This window comes from Hesperophylax consimilis, chromosome 31 (genome assembly GCF_061612785.1).
Source record: "Hesperophylax consimilis isolate HC1 chromosome 31, BYU_Hcon_1.0, whole genome shotgun sequence".
NCBI lineage: Eukaryota > Metazoa > Arthropoda > Insecta > Trichoptera > Limnephilidae > Hesperophylax > Hesperophylax consimilis.
The window spans coordinates 10,276,326-10,301,975 of NC_142866.1; the positions used below are offsets into that span (position 1 = coordinate 10,276,326).

At 33.6% G+C, this 25,650-nt stretch overlaps 1 protein-coding gene across 1 annotated transcript in view; it reads left to right on the top strand.

Moving 5' to 3' along the window:
* The first annotated feature begins 4,884 nt into the window (after positions 1-4,884).
* LOC149409440 (actin-binding Rho-activating protein) overlaps positions 4,885-25,650 on the top strand; it is a 69,985-nt gene continuing 49,219 nt past the window's right edge. The window contains exon 1 of the mRNA XM_089649818.1: positions 4,885-5,108. Within this exon, the coding sequence (XP_089505944.1) occupies positions 5,070-5,108 (39 nt within the window). The 5' untranslated portion in view covers positions 4,885-5,069. The remainder of the gene's footprint in view (positions 5,109-25,650) is intronic.

The following is a 25,650-nucleotide window of genomic DNA, read 5'->3' on the forward strand; positions in this document are numbered from 1 at the left end:
AATACTGTTTATCAGGCCGAAGTGATTTTTTTCATTTTTAGATTATCAAAATCCTTGTATATTTAATCGTTCACCCTATACCCTATGAGAAAAACCCAAAATTTTATTAACCTGTGATGACATCTTCAGGAGCGCGGATAACCTTAAATTACTTAATAAATTTTAAAAAAAAATTGTCCATGTTACTAGTGCTTCTCACAAAGCGCAATAAGGTATTTGAGATAAAAATATTTAGAATTTTTTTTAATATATTCATGTTAATCAAAAAACACCGATTCTGAATATACTTATTATATATATATTTATATTTTTATTCTCAGAATTAATAAATCTTTCTTGAAAAATGATCTAAAAGCTTTACCGTGTATACGCTCCATGATTGGTAGAACGAAATGTGATGTCAAATGTACGGTAACCGGATAAATCATCACAATGTTAATTCATCACATCTTTAAAAAGTTGTATAAAGTCATGAAAAGTGATGAAACAAAAAGAAAGCTTAAAAAAAAATTTTTCATCGTTTTTAATGACTGTATATCACTTTTTAAAAGTGTGTTGAATTGTCACTGTGTTGAGTTATCATGGAACCCAAATGTACTCCGCTTTTGTTGGAAGTTTGTGCAACGTAATTATTAAACATCTCTTTCTGTTGTATGCGTACTTTGATAATAAGAGGGAGAGTTCGCTGTACAGTTTTGAATTGTTTAGTTAGGTTTGTTGATCTAAGTTTTTTGTGTTTGTCTTTTAGTTCTATCGACTGTTTTAATTTACATTGTAGTATCTTCTGACATTTTAGAAAGTTTAGTTAAATTCAAAGCGGTAAAGTTGAACCTATTCATATAATGCAACTCAAACAATCTAGCGCGATCGCGACAAAAATCACCTACATGGCAATTTAAAGTTTTTGTAAAAATGAGTAAGTAGGAAATTTACGTAAAAACAATGACAAACCCGCTGGCGAAAACCCGCCGTACTGCCGCGGTGTGAGTTACGTAGGTACCTTGACGATACCGTGTAGACTTCAGTATACGGGCTTTTTCTGATGATGTTTTGGGTGAGAATCACAAATTATATCAGTTTGAAATTTTGATATTTAAAAAAAAGAAAAAGTAAGGGACACCCGAGGTGTTCAAGTGAATCAGATACTTGAGTTGGGACATGTCAAGAGTCAGAAACATAGAAGAGTATGTATTAAATGTGAATGAGGCAAGAAGTGAGTTGTTTGGCGGTCCGTAGTTTTTGGTTGTTTGGCGGGTAACTACCGCAAAATTTACGTCACACACCCTCCCGCTTCTTACCACTCGGATTGCAAACGTTTTGGCGGGCTAAAACATATTTAAACTTGGAAAAAAACTGGTATTTAAGTTTGAATGTAAATGTTGACAAAATAAATTTTAAAAATAGACTCGAATTCCATATTCAAGTAACTTTTAATTTTTATAAACTTCCGATTTAGTTGTCCGGGTTAAGTCTTCCCCAAAGGAAAAACTTAACCCTTCCACTCACTTTTCCACAAATGATCAGCTAGTCAATCAACACTATGTAAGTGCATTATATAAGTAAAATAAATACAAAACAATACAAGAACAACAACACGTCAAATCACCAGATATCAAATGGGAAAAAAAATTCACCGTCTCCAGATATTTTCATATCAGAGGGTTCGGCTCGGTAGAACTTCTAACATGGCCTATAAATCCTACTGATCCCTCAACATAAATATTTAAAAAATCTTTTGTTATCCTACATGTATTCAAAATGACCGACTTTTGCATCTTTATATATAAATTTTTTGATAGATCTAATACGCCTAAATTTTTAATTAGAGAGCTAGGTATAATGCCAGTAGCCGAAATAACGAATGGTAATATTTTTATAGTCTGAGAATGCCAAATTCTTTTTATTTCATTTCCTAAATCTGTGTATTTTCTTATTTTTTCACTAACAGATTTTTGAATATTACAGGAATTTGGAATAGCAACATCAATGATATAAGTTATTTTTTTAATTTTGTCATGTAAAACTATATCGGGTCTATTATGACTAATCGCTCGGTCTGTTAGTATAGTTTTATCATAATATATTTTATAAAATTCGTTTTCTAAAAATGAATTTGGTTCGTATTCATAATATGGTACTACATTACGGCAGTCAATCAAGTTATGTTTAATTACCAAATTTTGGTGAATTATTTTTAAAACTTGATTGTGCCTAAATGTATACTCGGACGGTGCTAATATATTATTGTTATTATTATTATTTATTGTGGCACGTGTTGGACTATTGTTTCTCGCTTTGCAACTCTTTCTGGTGACTTCATGCACATTCAACTTAATAAACATAATTTGAAAGACGCCCATTATTAAGCTTTTCATGTTCAAACCTTACTCATGGGTACCATCTAGTGGAGTTCATCGCTGCTCTGACTTCCGACTGAGTTGAAAAGCGCGCGTAGCGTGTTCCCCGTTCCAACTTACTTTATTCCTCTCCACCCCGAAATATTATTTCGGTTTTTGCAAATACCCCCTTAAAACGAACAGTCCCAAATTCTCTTCTCAGAATAGGTATTTTGATTAGAGAAATTTGTCAAATATTGGCAAAATTTATAGAAAATGTGTGCTACAAGCTTCTATTTCTTCGTAAGCCATCAGCAAATAATACAACAATCTTATAATAAATATAAACGAAAAAAGGTAATTTTAGATATTGCTGTGTGCAAATAATGTATTGTTGTTGAACTGTCTAAATATATAAAAAAATGGTTCCATGATATTTCATCAAAAGGAAAATTCAACACACCTTTTAAAAATGATATAGAGTCATTAAAAGTGATGAAACAAAAACTAGGTTTAATAGTTACCTATGTAACCTATTTAACCTAGTTTTTGTTTCATCACTTTTCATGACTTTATATCACTTTTTGGAGGTGTGTTTAGTTGTCATTTTGATGTCATACCCGGTCACCATAAAAAATACCTATTAGAGATCGAGAATTCCTAAAAGACCTAAAAGAGATTCGTGTAATGTTTAATGGACCCGTGTACATCTTAAAACAACCAAATCTATTTTTTAAATCAAATTCCGAAAAAACTCCTCTTTTTTGCCTATGTTTTACATATTTATTTTATAATGGTTGATTTGCTTAACTCGTTATTAGCGTCACATTTTAATCAGCAAAACAATATGCATACTTGAATTGAAAATATTTTATACATATTTTTTTTTTTTTTTTTTATATTTACTCCACACAGGAGGCCCTGAAGAAAATAATTTCCCTCAGGGCCTATGTCATCTTTGGGGATGCTGTGTGGAGGGTCTTTTTGTGGAGAGGAAGGAGTGAACATGGGTCTTGAAGAGTCCCATGTTGTAGGAGGGAGGAAACACAGAGGCCGGCAGTTCGTTCCACAGCCGAGCTGTTGAACTTAAGAACGAATCGTAGAAGCGACCCGTTCTCATGTGACAAGTGTCAACTGTGTACAAATGTTGGGCGCGAGTTTGGCGTGTATCCCGACTACGCACCGGTGCCGAAGGGATCAATGACGCTAGTTCCTCAGAGCATCTTCCATTGTAATACCGATAGAACAAGGACAGCATACCTACCTGACGCCTAAAATTTATAAACTAGGTTATAAACTAAGGTTTAAAATAAATTATTTAAAATTTTAATCTACGAATTTCTTCGGCAACTTACCATGTCGTCGAGGGTTAAAAAGTGATATAAAGTCATGAAAGGTGTGTTGAGTTGTCGTTATGTTGAGTTATCATGGAACCGTTGTCGACGATGAGGTCTCAATCTCAAACATCTCAGGAGCCTGCAAGAAATATACAAATAATATAAGATTTCGACAGAAAAATACATTTTGCTTCGCTTTCTACAGAGTCGGTGTTTATTTTTACAAATCCTGGCTTTCCACCCAGCTTGTCTTGACCTGACAGTAGAATGGAAATAAATTATATCAATAAACTTACTGCAGATGACGAAGTACGCAGGGACTGGTGCCTCCAGGGAGCTGCCAAACTCCTCGCCTTGGAGTACCCATCTGATAAAATGATTAACAAATTAAGTCAATACCTCTATATAAAACCATTATTATGTCTCTGTTAGTAACAGATAAAGATATTTGCAGGAATGTGCAAAAGTTTCAAATCAATAATTAACAAATTTTTAAAAAACTGCCAACAGTAACTTTTTGAAAGCGAGGTTAATCTTTGAAACTTTTCTTAACTTTTATCTAATAATTTCATAGACAGAATTAGATACCTACATATTTATGGTGGCCGGATAACTCATCAAAATGACAATTCAACACAATTATAAAAAGTGATATAAAGTCAGCATGGTTGTGACAATTCTAATACATTGACACGAAGTTTACACTTTCTGTTCTTGTTTTTGATGTTTATAGTTTTTGACGTAAGTTTACGAAAATAATGAAATCACAAAGTAAGTAGGTTTTATTGTTTGTATGATGGTTTTTTTTACTTTTTAATTCTATCCAATGCATTGGAGTCCATAGTCCAATAATTATTACGAGTAGGCATATAAATTATGTTTGGCTTTTCTTTCGGTTTTCTTTAGTCCCAACAATTTATATCTTTGGAATAATATAATATTTTCTCATGGCGCAATGTGTTTTATTTAAAGCCGTATCCATGCATGCTACTACGAGATAAAATCATGGAAAATTTAACATTGCATTTGCTTTTACAATACGTACACCGGCGCGGATTATAAATATAAGCATTTATAAGATTTCACTGGTTAGAATCAGAACATTCTCTCGTAGGCAGACATCGCTAGGTCAAAGCTACTACGTAACAATCTGGTTGTCACCCTTTCAACAGCAGCGCGCAATCCGCTATCCGCATTGTAAGCAGGCATTTCAGTGCGTCAAAATCAGCCTATTAGAAAAAATAAAATAAAATTTATGGTTAACTTATTTTAAAAATTTTTAAGAAATTCTGCTAGAAGAAAGTCTGAGCGAAGAAATCATTTTATAGTGAGTTGTGTTTTTGTGGAAAAAATTGAGTGAGTTTTTTTTACAAACTTTGAAGAAAAATAAAGCAAGATGGTGGATCATGAAATAAACGTAATCAAATACGTTGTTGTAAGTACCTACTTTTTGTTATTTTTAATTTATTTTTATTTTTATATATGTATTCCGTTCCTTCAATAAAATCCGTTGATTAAGGCAACTTTGAGACATACCGTTTAAAAATTAACGAGACTGACCACAAAGATTTAGGTTAATTATTATTTTTTTCTATGTTGGTAATTAAAATTTGAAGTTTTGTTGAACACCATGTTGCTATTGAATTTCACTTCTGAGTTACATAGTATTATTATTTTTCGTAAAGTATTAAGTTTTGTGAGTAAATTTCTGTTTTTTGTGGTTTAATATCTAAGTCGATATTCATTCACGATAAATTAGTGATTTTTGTAGTAGTTTAAAATAAAAATATATAATTATATTTGTGATAATGCCTTGATATGTCTTCGTTTCAAAATAAGAAATCTGATACTTAAACATCACGGAGGGTATTATGTTTAAATCATGTTTAAAAAAACATTAAAATAATATGTATAATCTAAAAGAAAAAAACGTCATATCTTTAAAATGTAATATTTGATACAATAATGAAAATTAAAAGCTTAGACCTTTAAAGCTGGTGGCTAATTCATATATTTTTAATATTTTAATTATTTACAATAGATGTAAATTTTTTACATGTCATAAAGGAAAATAAGAATAGCCATTCCTCAGCATATAGAAACAAGACATTTGTGTTTGGTAAGGGAATTCTAGCTTAATTAGATAAAGTGATATAAGTAAGTAAAAATAAAATATCGTAAATAAATAACTAAAATTATATGAGAAAAACGCTTTTGCGAATAGCATTTTTTTGTTGCGTAAATAGATTTGTTAGGTTAAGTTGGTTTTATTTTTAATAATTTACTAATTAATTAATTAAATAGGCAGAGAGGACGAACTGCCCAAACAACTCGGTCTTATCACTAACTTCTTGCCTCATTCACATTCATACCTTGTCTCATACATACTCATCTGTTATTCTGACTCTTGACATGGCCTGACTCAAGTATTCGGTTCTTCACGGAGAAAAATTACTAATATTGAATATTGTTAATTTATTAAGAGTCTCTTCAAATTATTCGTAAACCGGTTAAACCGGGATTGCAGGCCCTTAACCAATGAATTTATTGGTTTTCTAATAAACTTTTAGAAATATACGAATGTATTATCACGATTGCGAAACACATATTCATAAAAAATATTTTCGCATTTCGTCAATATATTTCATGAACACTTTTTCCGATATATTGTGAATTTACTAAAAGTTTATCAGGAAACTTCTTGCAATCACGTTTTTAACCGGATTACCAATAATTAGAAGAAATTTTTAATAAATTAGGGATACACATGTTTTTCGCGGGCGTCTCCAACTTATTTTACCATTCACTTTCTCGTCATATATTCTCCTTACACTACTTTATTTAATTTAAGTTTATTCAAAATTGAAAAGTTTGGTTCTGGTAGGCACATGATAATACTTAGTTCAATAATACAAGACAATACGCGGATCCTGTTTTGAAAAACATTTATAAATAAAGGACATTCCATGCCAATGTCTAGGACTAAGAGTCATGCCAGAAATCATTGTCTTCTTCCATAATTATGTAATACGATATTATTTAATTCTGTGGGTTGAAGAATGTCTGCGTTAATTAAAAAATACCTCGTGGCGCGGACAAGTCGTCCCACAAGTGGCCAGTTCTAAATGTATGCAGAACATAGTTCTTATGAATCACTGAAATAAATCGGTAGAGGTATGTTGAGAGCGTGTCTGTGCGCCAGAAGACAGACTAGTTTTATTTTACTTCGGGTAGAACTGGTCACATATTTTAAAATAGCGAAATTATTATCCCCAATAAACTAAAATTGAATCATTGGCATCACGACTCATTTGATTAAGAGCGGGAGCCGTGTACCAGCTCAATATGTTAGTACGGCTCAAAGAGTCGACTCAATTGAACGACGGCTCAATTAAACAGGAGCTCAAAGCGCATGAGCAATTAGCAAGAGATTATAATGCTCGCTCGATACGGCTAATCCGGTACGGTTCCCTCGCTACGGTTCCCCCGATACGGCTCGGCAATACGGCTCCCAGCGTAAGCGTATGATGATCGTGCGACTTTTGGTACCGGTACGCCGCCTTGTACGTAGGTGTAGTTACATATGTCCAACTCCAGATGTCGGACTGTCAGAAGTCTTTGAGTATGTAATAAAAATGAATACTTGGATAATGATAATGGCGCTATTTTTCTAAAATAACTCCTGATGAAATGAGTAACCGTTCTATTGAGCCGTGGTACGGGTTACTGGGAGTCGTGGGAATACGGCTCATCAAAATGAGCTAGCTCCATTGTGCGGCTCGCTCATGAACGACTCATCACTAGTATTTTCCTAGTTGAAAGGCCGTACGTAAAAAAATATTACTGACCACATCAGCTAAACGGTGCCTGGCTTTGACGCCCCTTGCCAAAATCAGTAGACGCCTATGTAAATGATCACTGTAATCATTAATATTCCTGATGATTTGTATTTTATGTGGCGCCTTTTTCGTGAAAGATAATCTTAAGGGCACTATGTTAGGACTGTTTGGTGTTAGGATTATCAGCGCCTTGGCGCCGTGATAAATCGGCGCCCGGAGCGGACAGCTCTAATTGCGCCCACGTAGAGCCGGCCTCGAGTACATAATACACAATTCTAATGAATTTCTGTTCAGTGGTCCCATGTATAGTTAGCAAACATCGTACACGTGTAGGTACGTATGTAATTTTATACATATGTAGGTACATGCCGCGGATGTTTTCGCGATCTGTCTTGTACAGAAATAAGTTCGGTGGTCGGCGGCGTGTCCGCAATGTCATCGCGAGCTTTCATGGTCGCCAGACGCACGCGGCTTCTGCTTTGGGCGGGAAACTGAATTCATTTAATCGGATAATTTCCCGGATATTTCCGGAGGAAGCCGACCAAGAACTCATCGGGATGAACGGTTCCACAATAAAACAAAACATTTAAGAAAAGTAAAGAATAATATATACATCTAAACCTTACATGAATTAATAGACTGCTATTATTTTATCGGGTTACCCAAATGCAAAGGGTGCCGCCCTACTGGGCTAGTGGCAAACCGCCGTTTGCGGTTGATTCGTTCGTTTTCCCTTGATTCCCATGGTTAGTAATAAACGTTAAAAGTTATAATTGCATAATAATATTGCATAAGCTAATACTAATACATCTAAAAGAAACATGAAACAGAACAATACACGGAAAAATATAAAAGATAATGGTTTAAACTTGGAATTGAACCCAGGACATAAGTTTTATCGAGACAATGTCTTTAAACAAAACCATTTGGACCTAGTGATTATACGTCATTTTTGTCGATATCCTAATTCAAATTCAGAATTAACAATATCATCGTGCTATTAATTTTTCACATATTTTAGGCAGATACCTTTTTGAATGATTAAAAAATTATAAAGAATTGGTTTATAACCTAGATAGTGTCTCGGATAAACGTATCCGATTTTTTTACACACACATTTTCACAGAGACGTAACATTTTATTGTTATATCGAAACTTAAATATCTTGCCTGTGGAGGCCTTACTGCGTGACCAAAAATTGATTCAGCATATATTTGACTCTGAATATAAAAAGAAATTGGTACATGAAAACATGGCTCATAAATATAAATACTGTATACCTACTAGTCATCACTTTCACTCAATAGTTGTTATTTATTTGCATGTAGATTTAGTGTTATTTTAAATTATGTGTGCCAATAATAATAATCTGAATTTCTTATAAGTAGTAACAATATTTTGTATATAATATTATATATAAATAATATTTTATAATATTATTAAGCCTAATATTATATTATTGAATTATAATATAATATTTAGATATAATATTGTGATATAAACACTTACATTGTAATTGGATATGTACATTGTACATCCTGTTGACAAACTGCTTAATTGTAGTTTAACGGGATAATGCTTTAAAGAACAATATTTAATTCCAAAATCAATCTTAAAAATATTTATTTAAATGTTTTAGTTCATCAGTTTTCAAGAAAAGTGTAGAAGAGTTTCGAAAAAATGATATTCGGTATTCTGAGCACAGAAAATCAGGCGTGAAAAATATTATTTCCGAGAGCGCGATTTGAATTACACTTTCCACTATCCGAAACAATATTGAAATAAAACAAAATAAAATAAAATAATTGGAGAAAGTAAAAAAAAACTCATTATTAATCATTTTAATAATTGGGTAAAAACGTGAAGAATGTTAAACGCAGTTCAGACACTAGGTTACAGACAATAAAAACGTGAAGAATATTCCATCCAACATCACATTCATAATGTGAGAAGTTCCCACACTGAGAAAACTAATAAATACGAGTTGTTCATTATTTGGAATTTTCAGAAAAAGTTGTTTACTCTGAGAAGACTCCACTTTCTAATGACTATTTTAGGTTCAGTGCTTCACATGAACTTGAATAAGTAACTTATTATTAGGCGAGGGAAATACGTGGGAAATACAGGAAATGTGTGGGCTACCATTGATGATAGATGACGTTCGATCCGTCTTCTGTTTTCCCTGGCTACTCATAACTCTATTCCAGAGGGAAATTGTCTATACCTACATATAGACGCCGGGGACTTGAGCAATAACTAGCTCAAGTCCCCTGCGTTGCATGGTCTTTGCGCAGTATTGTTTGATATAATATGCAGACAGTAATTTTCCTCTTAGGTTAACGTCAAATGTGCAATATTTTACCAACTGCTATAGTCTCTGCTTTGGGGTGGTGGATAGGGCGGGTTTTCCAAGTGTCATAAATCTCCTGTTTTGAATATCAAGTGTGCAAAATTTCGTCAATCTCGGAATAAAACTGTAGATATGTAAACAGACTAGCGGAGTCGCCCAGGATTTCTGTAGATTTTTTGAAAATCCCATGAAGGCAGTAATTTTCGTCTTATTTTGAACGTTAAGCATGCTGATTTTTATCAAGAAGTACCAAAACTGTCGTGTAGAAAACTGACCTTCCTCTTGTTTTGTAGGTAAAGTGTGCTAAATATCATCAAACTCGGAATAAAATTGTAGCACTCGGGGTGAATGTATATTATGTACATGCTAGCTTTATTAACGCAAATTAATGAATTGGTTTCTTTTATATATAAGTGTAATGAGTAAGATCAAGAAAGAGACGTTTAGATGGTTTGGGCATGTAGAGCGAATGATAGCAGAAGTCTGGGACGCCCGAGGAAGACATGGCACGACCAAGTGAATCAGATACTTGAGTCGGGCCATGTCAAGAATCAGAATAATAGAAAAGTATGTATGAGACGATGTAGGAATGTGAATGAGGTAAGGAGTGTGCGCCTAGACCGAGTTGTTTGGCGGTCAGTAATCTCTGCCTACCCCTGCGGGGAAACGGCGTGATGGTTAGTTAGTTTCGACCAAGATTTTGATTGAAAATACTTTTGATGTATTCACTATTTTGTTGACAGTTAAAACTCTATAGCTAGTGATGTAATTTACTTTGAGAGGTAACAGTTTTGTAGAGCAGACAGAAATGCAAATATACCCATGTAGTACTTATTTTTATATAAGTCAATTATAAGATAGAGGAAGCGGTTTTAATAGACTTACCAAAGGTAAGCTTTAAATATACCTAGGCAGTGTTGATTGGAAACGTTATTTGAAAATGCAATTCATAAAATATATATTTTTTTAAACATTTGAAAATTTGGGCACATTTATTGTTTTGCCTTTATCTTTTTTATCAAATGTTTCTGGCTTTCACCCTTCAAGGGCGTTCTAAACCACAATTCAAAATAGTGGAGAGAGGGAAGGTGAATTTTTATATTAATTTTATTTAAATGAGCAAATTTCAAAATTATGTGGAAGATCTGGGACGAGTTCAGACTTAAAAGAGATGAGTTCAATAGAGGGAAAGCAATTTTAGATAAAGCCTTACGTTCTTGAACGTAACGAAGCTTTTACTTACCAAAACGTTCTACAAAATTTGGAGTGCACGGAGAAAACTTATTGATATGAAATATTGTTAGTCAAATTATTCATTTTCCTGTTGAAAACGGGACAGGAGGCCTATGGAAAATGAATTGACAAATTTTATAACAAATTATCAGTAAAGCACGAATATACAGGGTTTTCCCATAAGAAGTGTTATTTTGATATTCGATCGTAAAAGATCAATGGTTTCGTTGCTTGTGTGGCACGTCTTGTTGAAAGTAAACGTTGTCCAGATCAATACCATCCAATTCCGGCCATAAAAAAATCATTAATCATCTCTCGATAGCGCAATCCATTCACCGTAACTGTTGCTCCAGCCTCATTTTCGAAAAAGTAAGGTCCAATGACTCCGCCGGACCATAAACCGCACCTAACAGTCACACGTTGAGGATAGAGAGGCTTTTCAACAATAACTCTTGTGTTTTCCGAGCCCTCAGATGTGACTAATGTGAATAATTTCAATGCGTTGTTGAAGCGTGTATCGTTCCATTTTTATTAATAGCGTAGTTTCTACTTGTCAAATGTCAAAAAATGACAGCTTCAAAAGTAACATCTACCGAAATAACGGGCTATTCAAAATAACACCTCTTATTGGAAAATCCTGTATTATGAGGAAGTCCGAACAAGTGTTCTTTAAAATAATACTTTTGTCGAATCTCGTCCATTATATTTATTTGGTCCGAAAAACACTGTGTGAATACGTATTCAGATATATTCTGAATTACTAATATTTTATTAGGAAATGGTAATGCAGTCACGTTTTTCTCCCTGTACAGTTTAGTTAAATGATTTTAAAGTGCATTAGACCTGTTGTCTTAAAAGTCGATCTGTTGTCAAAAACATTTTTTTTAAATTCTATCATTCATTATTTAAACATGAACGAACGGTTCGTATCTTTGTTTCTTGCGAGGATACACGTCTTATTTACATGAATAGTTAACTGGAAAAATATGTTATTCAACCAAATTTGTTCAACGCTCCGCAATGCTCCTGATACGACCACCGCCCCCCTGGATGCCTTCAGCATGCTCCGACGTTTCTCCAAACTATTATATCGATGCTCCAGCGTCATCACCCACTTCGGAAAACACCGATCTAGAACAAACAGCCGCGCAATCTTCTACGCCTCGTCGTAAACATCTTGGAGTGTTCCCTATAAACAGCACCATTATAAACATCATTCATGTAAAATGGACGCGCGGAATGCGTGTCCGTCACGCGCGCCCCTAAATACGAGAGCAGTCCGTGTAATGCGGTCTCTAGACATTTATCCAGATTTTTGGCGAGTATTTATTCAATGAACAATATTAATGTCTTGCACCCGCTCTAGATCGGCGTGTGCTAAAGTGCGTCATTAGCAGACGGTTGAGAGCGGAGAAACTTTCTGATGTGTAATTATAATAATGTATATATATATATTAGGTGTTTCTTTTGGAAGTGGTCCATTATTGTCTTTTGTGTGGCGGCTTCCTGTTTTGTTGGTGTATTTTAAACTGAAGCAAATCCACAAAATATTTTTCAATTTATTTTAGAGAATTCCACTGAGAATCTTGGTTGTGTTTAGTCATCAATAAACGATGGTTTCTGCCTACAGGAGGTCTAGCAAGGATAATCGATAAAGCTCCATGTCAATACAATATCGACGACATCCGTTATCTTTGGTAGGTTTGCGATATTTGCGAGCACGGTCAGAATGTGATCCCGACAGTCGATGGACAAAAACCGCTGCTTTTAGCGCGGCTTTCAAGGTTTCGGATAATCTGTCAATACACACACATTATTAGATATTGTCATTTGTTATGCAAAACAACGTCTATTAGTGAATGAATGTGAACTAACTAAGCTCGTAGAATTGACAGTAATCGTATACACGATCCAAACACTTAATTCATTCATATAAAACGAGTTCAATTGATTCCGATGGAGCCTGGCGAAACCAAAAATATTAGCTATGACTAAAGACCCCATGAACTTTCTCTTTATAGTGTCAAAAAGTACATTCGGACTGCTTATGTATATTGAAGTTATTATTTCAATTCGATATTGTCAATTTATTAGTATTTTGAACTTTTACGTAGTGTGACGTTTATGAATGTTGATCCGTAGAGAGATGCTCAAAACACTTATTTTACAACAGCTAAAATTAAGCTGTTTTACTCATAACGGGACTAATAAGAACATTTACAAGACCATAAACTCAATAACACAAGCATAACGTCGAGCACTACGACTGAAACGAAAAATAAACAAACTGATGCTGAAATTGGCATACTTTTCTTGGCGATTTTCCACACAGTGATAAAGTTGATAAATGTGTTCATGTGAAACAAACAGGAAGTTAATATATTATAGAAAAAATCGTTTAGTGTCACCCAACATCAATTGTGTCTTTTTACAAACTATGAATATCGTTAAATATGCGTGGAAGAAGTTTTTATTTTTGTAATGCTGGTCATTGTACTAAAAACGGTTCCAACTGGCTACAACTTCATTAAACGTTGAAACTGCTACTGGATGGTAGGACGGCTGTCACCAACGTCAACGTTGCCGAATTCATGAATACAAACGAACATGTCGTTTTGGAGGCAAATCGAAATTGGCACATTTTCAATCGATATAACAATTTATTCGTCAACATTAAAATAAAATTGAAATACATTCATCAACTTCGTAATATTTTAGAGAATAAAAAAAACTTTGTTGCGGCCCCTTGCGACTGCGTCAACTGTTAGGCGTTATTGATAGAAAATTATTTGTGGTATTTTTCGCGAACGCCCGCCTGTCAACGAGATCTCGCTAATTACGATAAAACGCCATAAAGTACTGCAGAGTGCCAAAATAATCAATGCTGTATTTTCGTCGAGTTAATATGGCCATCATGAGGGAGACGCAGTTCCACCGGTGACACGGTAGATCATGTTGCCAGAATAACAGCATTATTACGAACGGAATATTTCACATTTCTGACTTTTCCTTATTCTTAGAGCCTTAGAGGCCATTGAAGTCCATTGTCAAAGTCACTTGGCTTGTCATCTGTCCACTAAATATCAATAAATGCAATTTTTGCCCGCTATAAAAGGCAAAATATGTTTGTAAATAGTCAAACAAATGCTCTTTATTTTTTATAATATTCATTTAATAATATCCAAGGAAGCTTTTGACTGTCAAACTTGGAAGTTTTCCTGTTTTAGGACAGTCAAATTAAGTGATTTCAAATTATGATAGAGAAATACAGGATTTAAGAATAGAGAAAACAAGTTTGTAAAAGCGAAGATACAACTAGGCGTTTGTGATAAATAATTATCAGATTACCTTTTTTAGTAATATTTCGGAATCAGTCCTGCCTAGATCTAATAACCATTTTGTTATTTTTGGACCGAAGGATGACAATTCATACAGTTTCAGTTGTTAGGATAGAGATAGATGAGAATAGTTTTTGATAAGCCGCTCTGTTGCTTGTTGGAACGGAAAGGTCATTCCTTCCCTTACTTCTGTTTTGATGTTTGTGTTCGCTGTAAAATTGTGTTTTGTTTTTGTTTCTAGGGATATTAATTAGCCTAATTATATTTAGGAAGGAGGAAATTCTGTGATGGGTTGCTGATGTCCATAGATTTTTATTTAGGTACCTGCACCGATGGATATGGTATCATTTCAGCTAGAATAGACCCTTCCAGCAGGTTCCATTGAAACAACAGTAGAATTCACTACGCGTATCAAAGTTTTGTCTGTGCACTACAGGCCTAGTTTGGTGAAAAATCAAGAAACATGAATCTACCTAGGCTTATCTGAAAACTTTTCCATCATTTGTATGGTGTTATACGATTTTGGTGTTATAGAGGTTAACCTCGTGTTAACATTGAGCTATAGGTGCAGGTACCTCAACGCACTGGTCGGTAGTATGTTTGTCAACTCAGCTATCTCGATCAAAACGGTTTTGGTGGTCTAAAACTCTTGCGATATTTCTTTCTTTTTTTTCTGGGTTCATTGAAATATTAACAATTTTGTACATAAGATTTATAACAATGGTTGCAAAAAATAATTTTAAATTAATTGTAAACTGAAATTTTCAGAAACAATAAATTTCTTGACATAAAAAAATTGTACATAGTTATGTTTAAAACGTCGAACATGTTGCATTAAAAAATGAATAATTCATTTTTATACGAGGGCCATCCATAAAGTAAGATTGCAAGAGGTCCTGAGACCGTAGGAATTTTTCGGGAATTCCAACGGTAAGTTTGTAAGGTCCCGCTAGTTTGTCGGCCACTTTGTTCAGTCACAGTAAATTCTTCCGATGGTGAATTCCTTTCGGTGTGAGATCCGCGTGAAATTCCGGATCGTTTTGCACCATAGACTAAATACATCAATGTTTTGCACAGCTGGGAGAAGCTTTTCTGGACTCTATCATGACGGGGGATGAGACATTTCGCGTCACTACACCCCAGAATCCAAAAGACAATCTCTTCAGTGACGTCATTCATCTTTGCCAGCCAAAAATAAGTTCAAGACGACCCATTCAGCCGGAAAAGTCATGGCATCTATTTTTTGGGACCGTTAGGGGATCCTTTGTGTGAACTTTATGCCTAAATGGACTCAAAATTGATAAATCGTAAAAACTTTATGTTGATCTCAATTAAATACAAGTTCGAAATCGGCATGTTTCGACGAATTGTTCCATACATTTTACACACAATCAACACAAATTCTTTATTGTAAGACCATCTGCTGCGGAGTAGTTAAGCATATACTCGTAGTTGGTATCACCCACTGTAAACTCTCTGCATTACCGCAAGCTACACATTATTATAATGCGTCTCTTGACGGGAGTTGGTCAAATATCGTCTGCTGATCGTTTATCCGCGGGGAATGTTCATCGTCTGTGTTTAATATTACGACTTACGATGCCCTTTACCTTCGCAGGTGAGTGAGATGAGCCTGAGCTACTCACTCGTCTTATAATAGCCGACAGAGACAGATGGAGGTACAGAGAGAAGTGAGTCATAGCTCATGTTGGCAGCGAGCCGATTGTGACGGTTCAAAGCTTGTATATGTTTCTCGCCCCGCCTATGGCGCGTGACACTTCAGGGCCTAGGGTGTCACATGGGGAACAACTGGAACCGTGAACACGGAACTATTATATGATTAGAGACATATTGCTTTTTCGAATAGATAACACTGATTTTAGAAAGCTTTTGAGTACCTACAGTCAATCTTTTTTAGGTAGTGAGGCATAACGAGTAAGATTGAACCATGGAATTTGTCTACCGATTGTTAGGCAGACGTAAATAGGGAAGAGGGATATTTGAAAGACACCGACGAATATATTTTATCACTAAACGCAGATGTATAGACGATTCAAGTATGCAACTTGTAGATTCTGAATCGGTAGTGGATTTTTCTGACTCGTGTCTGTTCTAAGATGCAAAATATTTTTTTTTTCATTTTTTTTTTATATAGCCACCTTTTAAATCTTAAATTGAAAATAATTAAAATAATATGTTTTTTGTTAAATAGATATCTCAGTTACTGCTTGATTCTCTAATGAAAATTTATACAACTTTTTATGAATACATGTGTTAGTCTATAAAAGTTTTTGCTCTATATCCTAAATGTAACAATTAACTAAATTATGAAAAAATAATTAGTTAATAAACAGGGTTTTCCAATAAGAGGTGTTATTTTGAATAGCCCGCTATTTCGGTAGATGTTACTTTTGAAGCTGTAATTTTTTGACATTTGACAAGTAGAAACTACGCCATTAATAAAAATGGAACGATACACGCTTCAACAACGCATTGAAATTATTAAAATTCACTTGAGTGAATCAAATGCAAATCATGTTGAGTGATGAGGCACAGTTTCCACATCGGTGGCTTCGTCAACAAGCAAAATTGTCGCATCTAGGGCTCGGAAAACCCAAGAATTATTGTTGAAAAGCCTCTCTATCCTCAACGTGTGACTGTTTGGTGCGGTTTATGGTCCGACGGAGTCATTGGACCTTACTTTTTCGAAAATGAGGCTGGAGCAACAGTTACGGTAAATGGATCGCTATCGAGAGATGATTAATGATTTTTTTATGGTATTTTTGTCTTTAAGTACTTGTTTGATAATACGTGTTTAATTTTAAATATTCATTTTATTATGTTAATCCTGGCGTAGAAACCATGGGTTAAACCATCAGCTATATACAAATGTTGGTACTTTCAAGTGTTAGTATACAGTTGACCTTTGTTATCTACAGTTTTTCTTTTTTCCTTTATACCATTCCGGGCATACACACGATCGTAGTAATAACAAGATGTTATGGAAGTAAAAATGTTATTTAATCGTGACTCACCGTCGTACCTCCTGACCATGACTTGAAGTTTCCGACAGATTCAGTACTGCCAGCGCCGACAATACCGTATAAGGATCAAATCATTATTTTATCTCGTTTTAGGAATTTGTACGGGAATTGCATCCGGTGTATATATATAGCAAGCGATTAAACATAGGTCACTTGTGGTAGTTTAGATGCTAATTGCGGTATATATGTAGGTAGGTAAGTATTACTTACATAGGTGTTCGTACTGCCCGTAAGTCTAAATAGGGCATCGCGTTGAAATATGGGTGGCGTCCTGAATAAGCGTATGAATCACAGATTCAAAAAAGTTAGTTGTCTTTTATTAAAGCAAACTAATAGATCAGTGAAGTTTTTCGAGATTTTACCAACTATACTCACACTTACAATACAAATATATGCACTTACATATATGTTAATATATATTATTTTTTTTAACATTTTTATTATGAATTTACAAAAACCATTAAAATTTTATGAATATTCAATTTACAAAAACCAAAAAAAAACAATAATTAAAATTTTTTGTTATTTGTTTTTGGGGTGTTATGCCGTGTTGCGCTAACTCCTTCTTTAGCCAACGTTTCGGACAGCATTGCAGTGTCCATCATCAGGGCAGATGTGTTATTTGACGTTGTGTTAAAATGTGAGCTTATGTATGAGGTTGTGATACCGTGTTATAAGCTCACATTTTAACACAACCTCAAATAACACATCTGCCTTGATGATGGACACTGCAATGCTGTCCGAAACGTTGGCTAAAGAAGGAGTTAGCGCAACACGGCATAACACCCCAAAAACAAATAGCAAAAATACTTTTGGCCGTGAAAATATTAAATCATATTTAATAATTTAAAACTTATAAAAAACAAAAACTTTCTTCTACAACACATAAATACTTGTCACACCTATACATAACCACGTAAACACCTCAGCACAGGTTCTCCTAGTGAGGTGTTCACGAAACATACAATATTACTCACATACAGGTTCACCTTCTCAAACTTACCTTACACACAACATATTATAGTTATAAGTTTGAAATATATCATGTACAAATATAAATAATTATGTGAACACTATAAATATTATATAGAAATAAATACATAAATAAAGTGAACAGTAGACTTCGCGTAATGTTGATTACTCCGACTTGACGGCTCAATGAATGAAAATGTACTATCAAACATGGCTTGGCTACCATCTTGATACGATTGACCGGAGACCGAACACACAAATAAATTTATATGCAGACGAAAGATAGGAATAAATTAAATGCATAAATTAAGTTGTTAAGCGTCCTTGAGGCGATTTTCTCACGAAAACGGCTCTATCCAATAATTATTATTAAAGTTGCAATTTATTAACAAAAAATAGCATTTGCATTCAAATAACAAAAAATACTTATGTGAGTAAAATTAAATATTGGATAATAAAAGAGATTAATAAATTCAAATAAAAATTAAGTATTAAGTAAAAAAAACTTCAATTACAAATTAGATGCATAAACGAAAAGAGTTAAAAAATCAAATAATTAAAATACATGCAAATATAACTGTAAATAAAAATAGCCAAAAACCATGAAAAATTACGTGTAGATCATTTAATTAAATACTACGAGTAGAAAACAGCTTGAATTTTGCTATGATATGGCATTTGTTGAAAAATCTGTTTATAAAAATTGAAAAAAATAAAGTATTATGGTTATAAAAATGTTTTGAAGTGCAAAAGCTCCTACTTACGAACCCCCTTTTTATAATTTGGCAAAATGACAATTAAACACATCCTTAAAAAGTGATGTAGAGTCAAAGATGATCAATTAGTTAGCATATAATTCGTTGACATATATATGTATGTATGTATTATCATACATATATATAAGCAGTAAACAATATATTTTAATAGCAAGGAAAATTTCCTAACGTTTGTTAGCGAGACATGTCACATGACATAATAAAAGGTAAAGCGTCCCTAAGGTAGTGCAAACTGGCGAGGCAACAGCTGGGAATATGAAATACTGCCCTATATCTACAAGGTTGCTTAATTGAGGTGCATTAATGTTTACTATCGAAGGAGTTGGGATTCAAAGGTTACATATCCACTTATTCGCAAAATACAATATAATTGAGTCTTTTTGTAAATTTGTTTGTCACGTTCCGGTTATTAATACCCATTCTACGTTTAAATGTAAACCTACGAAATATTTCATAAACACCTTTTGTAGCTTTAAGTTTTCTTTACGTGGATACACTTTATCAGAGTTGTTATTTTTTTTACATTGGTTTTAAATATTGAATGTCGTCTTTTTATTGGTAATATTATAAAAATTCCTAACACTGTCAAATATGAATATATAAAGACTGTTTATAACGCAAATAAATAAAATATTCTGGGGGAAATACTCATGGAACATTATACATTTCATTTACGAAAAAAAATTAATTGCGATTTATAAAAAAAAACAATTTACAAAAAAATTACAATTTACAAAATAATTACAATTTACAAAAAGATTACAATTTACAAAATAATTAGAATTTACAAAAAGATTACTATTTACAAAAAAATTACAATTTACAAATGAAAATACAATTTACAAAAAAAATACAATTTAAAACAAAATTACAATTTAGAAAAAAATTACAATTTACAAAAAAAAATTACAACAACATGATTTAGCTTTTCACAGAACTACGAATTATTTAAAATTAAGACATTCTTCGAAGAGAAATGTTAAATTTATTTTTATGCTTGCAGTCACTATTTTTGACATCCTTTTTCTACCAAAACAAATAGCGTTAGATTATCGCCAGAAATTTCAACCCTACGTTTTATAATATTATTTTTATTTTTATTTTAGGGGAATCAACAGTTACAATATGGTTGGTTTATACATGTGCAATTTACTTAAATGAGTAGAAAATGATATATTTTCTCAATTGCATTCGAAAAAACATAATAAAGCTATTTGACATATATCAACTTTGACACTGCAAAAAGAAGATTGTTTTTTCACACAAAAAAGAGCTATACTCTTTTCATGTTTTTTCAAGTTCATGAATTTATGCTGCCTCAGAAATCAAACTTAGTTAATTGATTAATCGACAAGTTATTACTTATTAAAAGTCACTTGGTGTAATATCATCCCAACCACATACGTAAATAATATTTATTCTTTTTGGACTTAATTAACCGCCCAGTGGCTGAGTAGGCATCGCATCGGGTTCCTGCCCTAGCATCGTGAGTTTCCTCTGCTTCCTCTGCACAAGCAACATTTTCTACTTAGTGGGAAGGTAGTAAGAGATTTTCAAGTTTTGTCAGGTTACTCGTTGCCCAGAAATATTTGTCTTTCCTTTTAAAAAAATAATTAAAGTAAAGTGAACCATCCGTCTTTCGTTCCTCGCCCTTCAATGAATATTAATTTGCAATTTAACGAGTTCACTGTGCTATTATGAAGGCAAGCGCATTTATTTTATCGGTTTTTTTCGGTGCGATAATGTAGGTAGGTACCTTAGTATAGGTAGCTATAGAAAATGGATTAACTGCAGCATTTGGACCTTTTGGCTTTTGACCGTTTGGACTGAAATAACGCAACGGGTCTTTTGCTTTTTATTTCGCAATCCATTTTTTTTTAAATTTAAAGATCGATAATTAAACGTTTACATGCCAATATTAATTTATGCAAGTTTTAATGATAAAAACGCCGAAACAGCTGTCACAATTATAAAAAAACTGAAATACTTTCAGAACTTAATAATAACATTGTTAAATTCGATTTTACCCCTTCGGCAAATTTTGGACGATATTCTTCACAGACAAGAAACAACTGAGTCTTTTAGGAAGATATATATTCCAGCATGACACGGTCTCATACATGTAATGCTATCTCATGTTGTATTATCATATTTTGTAATACGATTTAAACAGTGTTTGAAAGAGAGAATATCGCGCCTTCAGTTTGTATCAAAAATTTTACCATAAACCCTCCCGAAAAAATTGAAATAATTCTACGTCACAAAATTTAGTATTTAAAAATATTTGACAAGGTTTTTATTTTTGAAATATTTTTATAGGAAACGAAAAAAAATGAAGTGACAATAACTTTTAAAATAACTTACATGCTTTTTAGTTTCGTGTAAAGTCGTTATTACAGTTTGCACGATAAAAACCATCGTTAAGCGTCTTTAGTTTCGTGTAAAGTAGTAATAATAGTTTACACGATGAAAACTATCGTTAGCGACTTTAGTTTCGTGTAAATTAGTAATAACAGTTCACACGATAAAAAACTATTTTTTTTAGTTTCGTGTAAAGTAGTAATAACAGTACACACGATAAAACAAAAACTATTGTTTTCAGTTTCGTTTAAAGTAGTAATAACAGTTTATACGGTAAATACCATCGCTTAGCGACTTTGAAAACTTTATCTTTGTTTGCGTCAAAGTTTTAACATTTGGCAAATGTCTATTTGTAATACTAAAATCTGAAAAAGTCTTTCATTTACTTTCAAGAACAGTATTTTATTTTGAAATGCGTTTAGAAACGTTTTCCGCAGAATCTGAATTCTTACAGTTGTCCTAAGAAGAGTACATTGATATTCTACTAATTTAACACAATAACCATAAAAATAATGTTAGTAATACAATATCAACGACAAATTACACTTAATGCATAAAAAAACACCCTGCTTTCCAAAATACTAATTTTTTTTCTTAACTGTAAGAAACAATCTGTTTTCTACAAAGTTCTTTAGTCGTTGTTATTGAACTCACAAGTTTGTTAAAAAATCTTAACACGTTTTTCAGTAAGCCACGATGGTTTTTGTTTACTTATCCTACGTCTTTTAGGATTTTAGACAGATTATTAGCGATGGTCGACATTCCAGTCCAGGTTACAAGGAATCGGTTCTGTCACTCGAACTGATTATTTTTCGAACTGGTTCCTTTTGAAATATATACCGAAATGAAAATAAAAAAAATTGTAACAAAAGAGTATTTGCCAAGAGCGAGTTGTTTGGCGTCAAGCCTTTTTACCTTGCGGGGAAATGCGTGATGGTTTTGATTGAGTTCCACATCGCTCCCAGTTAACTGGAACCGCAGTGACAACTGACAACCCTTTTTGACGGGTTCACCTAAGCGTTGCATAATACCAGCAGTTCTAACACTTGTAATTTGTAATCTAATTTGAAGTTTATTTTCAACTAGCTTTGAACGTGTCAATAATTCTAAGGTAAGTATGTTAAAAGTAAGTTATTTGCTTAGTTTTATGATGTCTCTAGTTGGTGTCCAGTACTAGTTGTACTAGATGTTAGCAGTCCACAATAAAGGTTAAAAAATTGTAAATATAAAAAAAAATAAAAATAAAATAAAACTTTGTATATAACAATATTTTTAAGTTAATTCTTTTTCACTCTTGATACATCCACTTTATACTTTTGTTTGTTTACATCGACTAGGGGCTCCGTAATCAAAGACAGGTTAATAGAATGACTTTTGAATTTCAACTGCTGCACACACATTGTAGTCGACATAGGGAGGTAGGAATTAGGTAGGTGGACAGCAATAATATTGTAGGTAGGAATCAGAAGAAAAGGTACAAGGTACAACAATGCTAGGTACCACAAGTATTTAAACACATTGTAACAATCATTCCATATATTTGCTTTTTTTCTCAATTGCCTACATGACAATGATTTTCTTATTTCTAATTATTAGTTTTTTGTATATTTTAATAATACTAAAATAATTGTTCAATCAATCATTTGAAGACTTGTTTAGTTTCATTTTCACTTCCTTCAATAAAAATCAATTAGGCGTCCCGCGACGGCTATTTATTTTTACCAAATTCGAAAATTTTACGTCTAACTTCATTTTTAAAATGTAAATGGTGTCAAACAAAAATATGGTGACTTCTATTTTTCATAAGCATTATTACAATAATTCGACAACCCCAAGGAAATTTGTTAAAAAATGCGTTTCTGAATATTAAAATAGTTGTAAAATAATATATATAAATATATTGATAGTCAATAGACACTAATATACTTTACAATACAAATTATGATTGAATATAACTAGAAACTAACTAATTATACAAGTTGCGAGAGTTGTGAAAATATCCGCGATGATCATAGTCGCCCTTCGATTTCAAATTCGCCCCTTTTTACGGTACATAAAAAACTTATTACGCCACAAATGCCTTGTGCAACGAAATTTAGTTTCAGAAATTATATTGAAAAACAGTTATGCTATCAGTTTATTTTTGAGAGCACTCTATTATAAAAAAAAGATATTTAGGCTCCTAATACAAAGCCCTCCAAAAATAATAGTTAAATTTATTTTATATTAAGTCTGCAGGACGTCAGCACCCAGGAATGTTGACGATAAAGTGCGCCCCGCGTATGTCATCTTGTGATTCAAGCACTGAACACATTATCCTTAGAAGCGGGATCTAAAGCGAACCTTTCTACTCGTAGTAAGTAAGGAAAAACCAAACTTACTTCACTTCTGTCAGTTTATTTCTTCACTGGATTCAAGCATGCCACTCCAACGTAATTGGCGTCAAGATGCGGAATTTAGTGCCGCCGATGATTTATTTTGGCGGGAATTTAACGTAATAAATGGCCGATCTATCCCTGAAACAGCATGGCGGCCGGATGTGGATTAAATAAATTAAACGAATTTAAGATATCTGGTGCCGAAATCTTGGCATGATCAAGTCGTATGTTTTATTTTCCACGAGAACCTTGATCACGCCCATTGCCAATTAATTTAATTTTCGCGGAATGTTAATTCTGAGTAGCAAATCAGGGAAACCGTATTAGGCTTGAATCAGATCTGGCAGAGTTCTGTTTATTATTTATCTGTTTACCGACTCTTTCTACAACGGAAGTGTGGTCAAACATCCCGAAATTTTCAGAAAGACGTATGTAATCATAACAAATATTTCTTCTTAAAACACGGTTCGAAATATTCTCGAAATTTTCCTTTCGTTTTTAAAATGTTCTTTGTTCAAATAACGTACTAAGTTCTTCAAAATAAGCTTTTAATTTTCCAGTGCTGAGTGTGTGTTTCGTTTAGGTTTGTGCAATATGGCACCGACACGACATTGCACACGATAAAACCATCATTCTAGTTCTAACTATTATTTAATTTTTATTGTCAAGTAAAATATCAGTAACAAGTCCATTCCTTCGATAAGACATACTAACTTATATGATACATATGTTTAGGAAAGGAAATATGTGTTGAGGCCTACGATATATATTTTTTAGTAAGAACTAGTTTGAACGTACGATTTGTGATACAATTAGGAAAGTAAATTACATATATTTCGAGAGGATATCTATTTATTTAGAACTAGCTGACGTGTACTTGGAGTTGCTGGGGGTTATCTTTAGGAGATAGACATGCACCATATCGAACTTTTCTGTAGACCTTTTAAAGATATACAATTCCGTAGTACATTATTGTGATGTATTTTAAGAAGTTTAGCCAGGGTTAGCAATTTAGTGCCTGAAAATATATTTATACGACTTGATTATAAAAAATCGACTTTTCTCTACTTTTTATAAAATATAACATGCATGTATTCTATATTTAAACCTTCCGGAAAAAAATTCTAAATGATACCCCACCACTCAATGAATGCAAGAGAATCATCAATAGGTCAAAATTCGAACACGACCTGCAGATCAGCAAAAAGCTGGCTGCCTGCCCGCATGGCAGCAGAGCATTCTGGTCGCTTGCGGGCTCAATAGGTCGAAATTTTTGCAAACCCAGTTTGCCACCTCTTACCAGACCTGACGGCTCACTAGCAAACACCGCCACCGAAAAGGCTAACTTATTAGGGAAAATGTTTGCGGAAAACTCGACCCTCGACGACGGGGGTGCTGTTCCGCCGTCGGTTCCTCACTGCGGCTTCTATATGAAAAAGCTGAGGATCCGGCATCGGGATGTACTCCACGTCATACGGGGGCTCGATGTTAACAAAGCTAGTGGACCTGATGGAATACCTGCCCTGGTATTGCAGAGGTGTGCTGCGGAAATAGTTCCAGTTTTGACAAAGCTCTTCAAAATGTCCCTGAAGTGTGGCACTGTGCCCTCTGGTTGGAAAAAAGCGGTAATTCACCCTATTCCCAAGAAAGGTGACCGCTCCAACCCGGCCAACTACCGCCCCATAG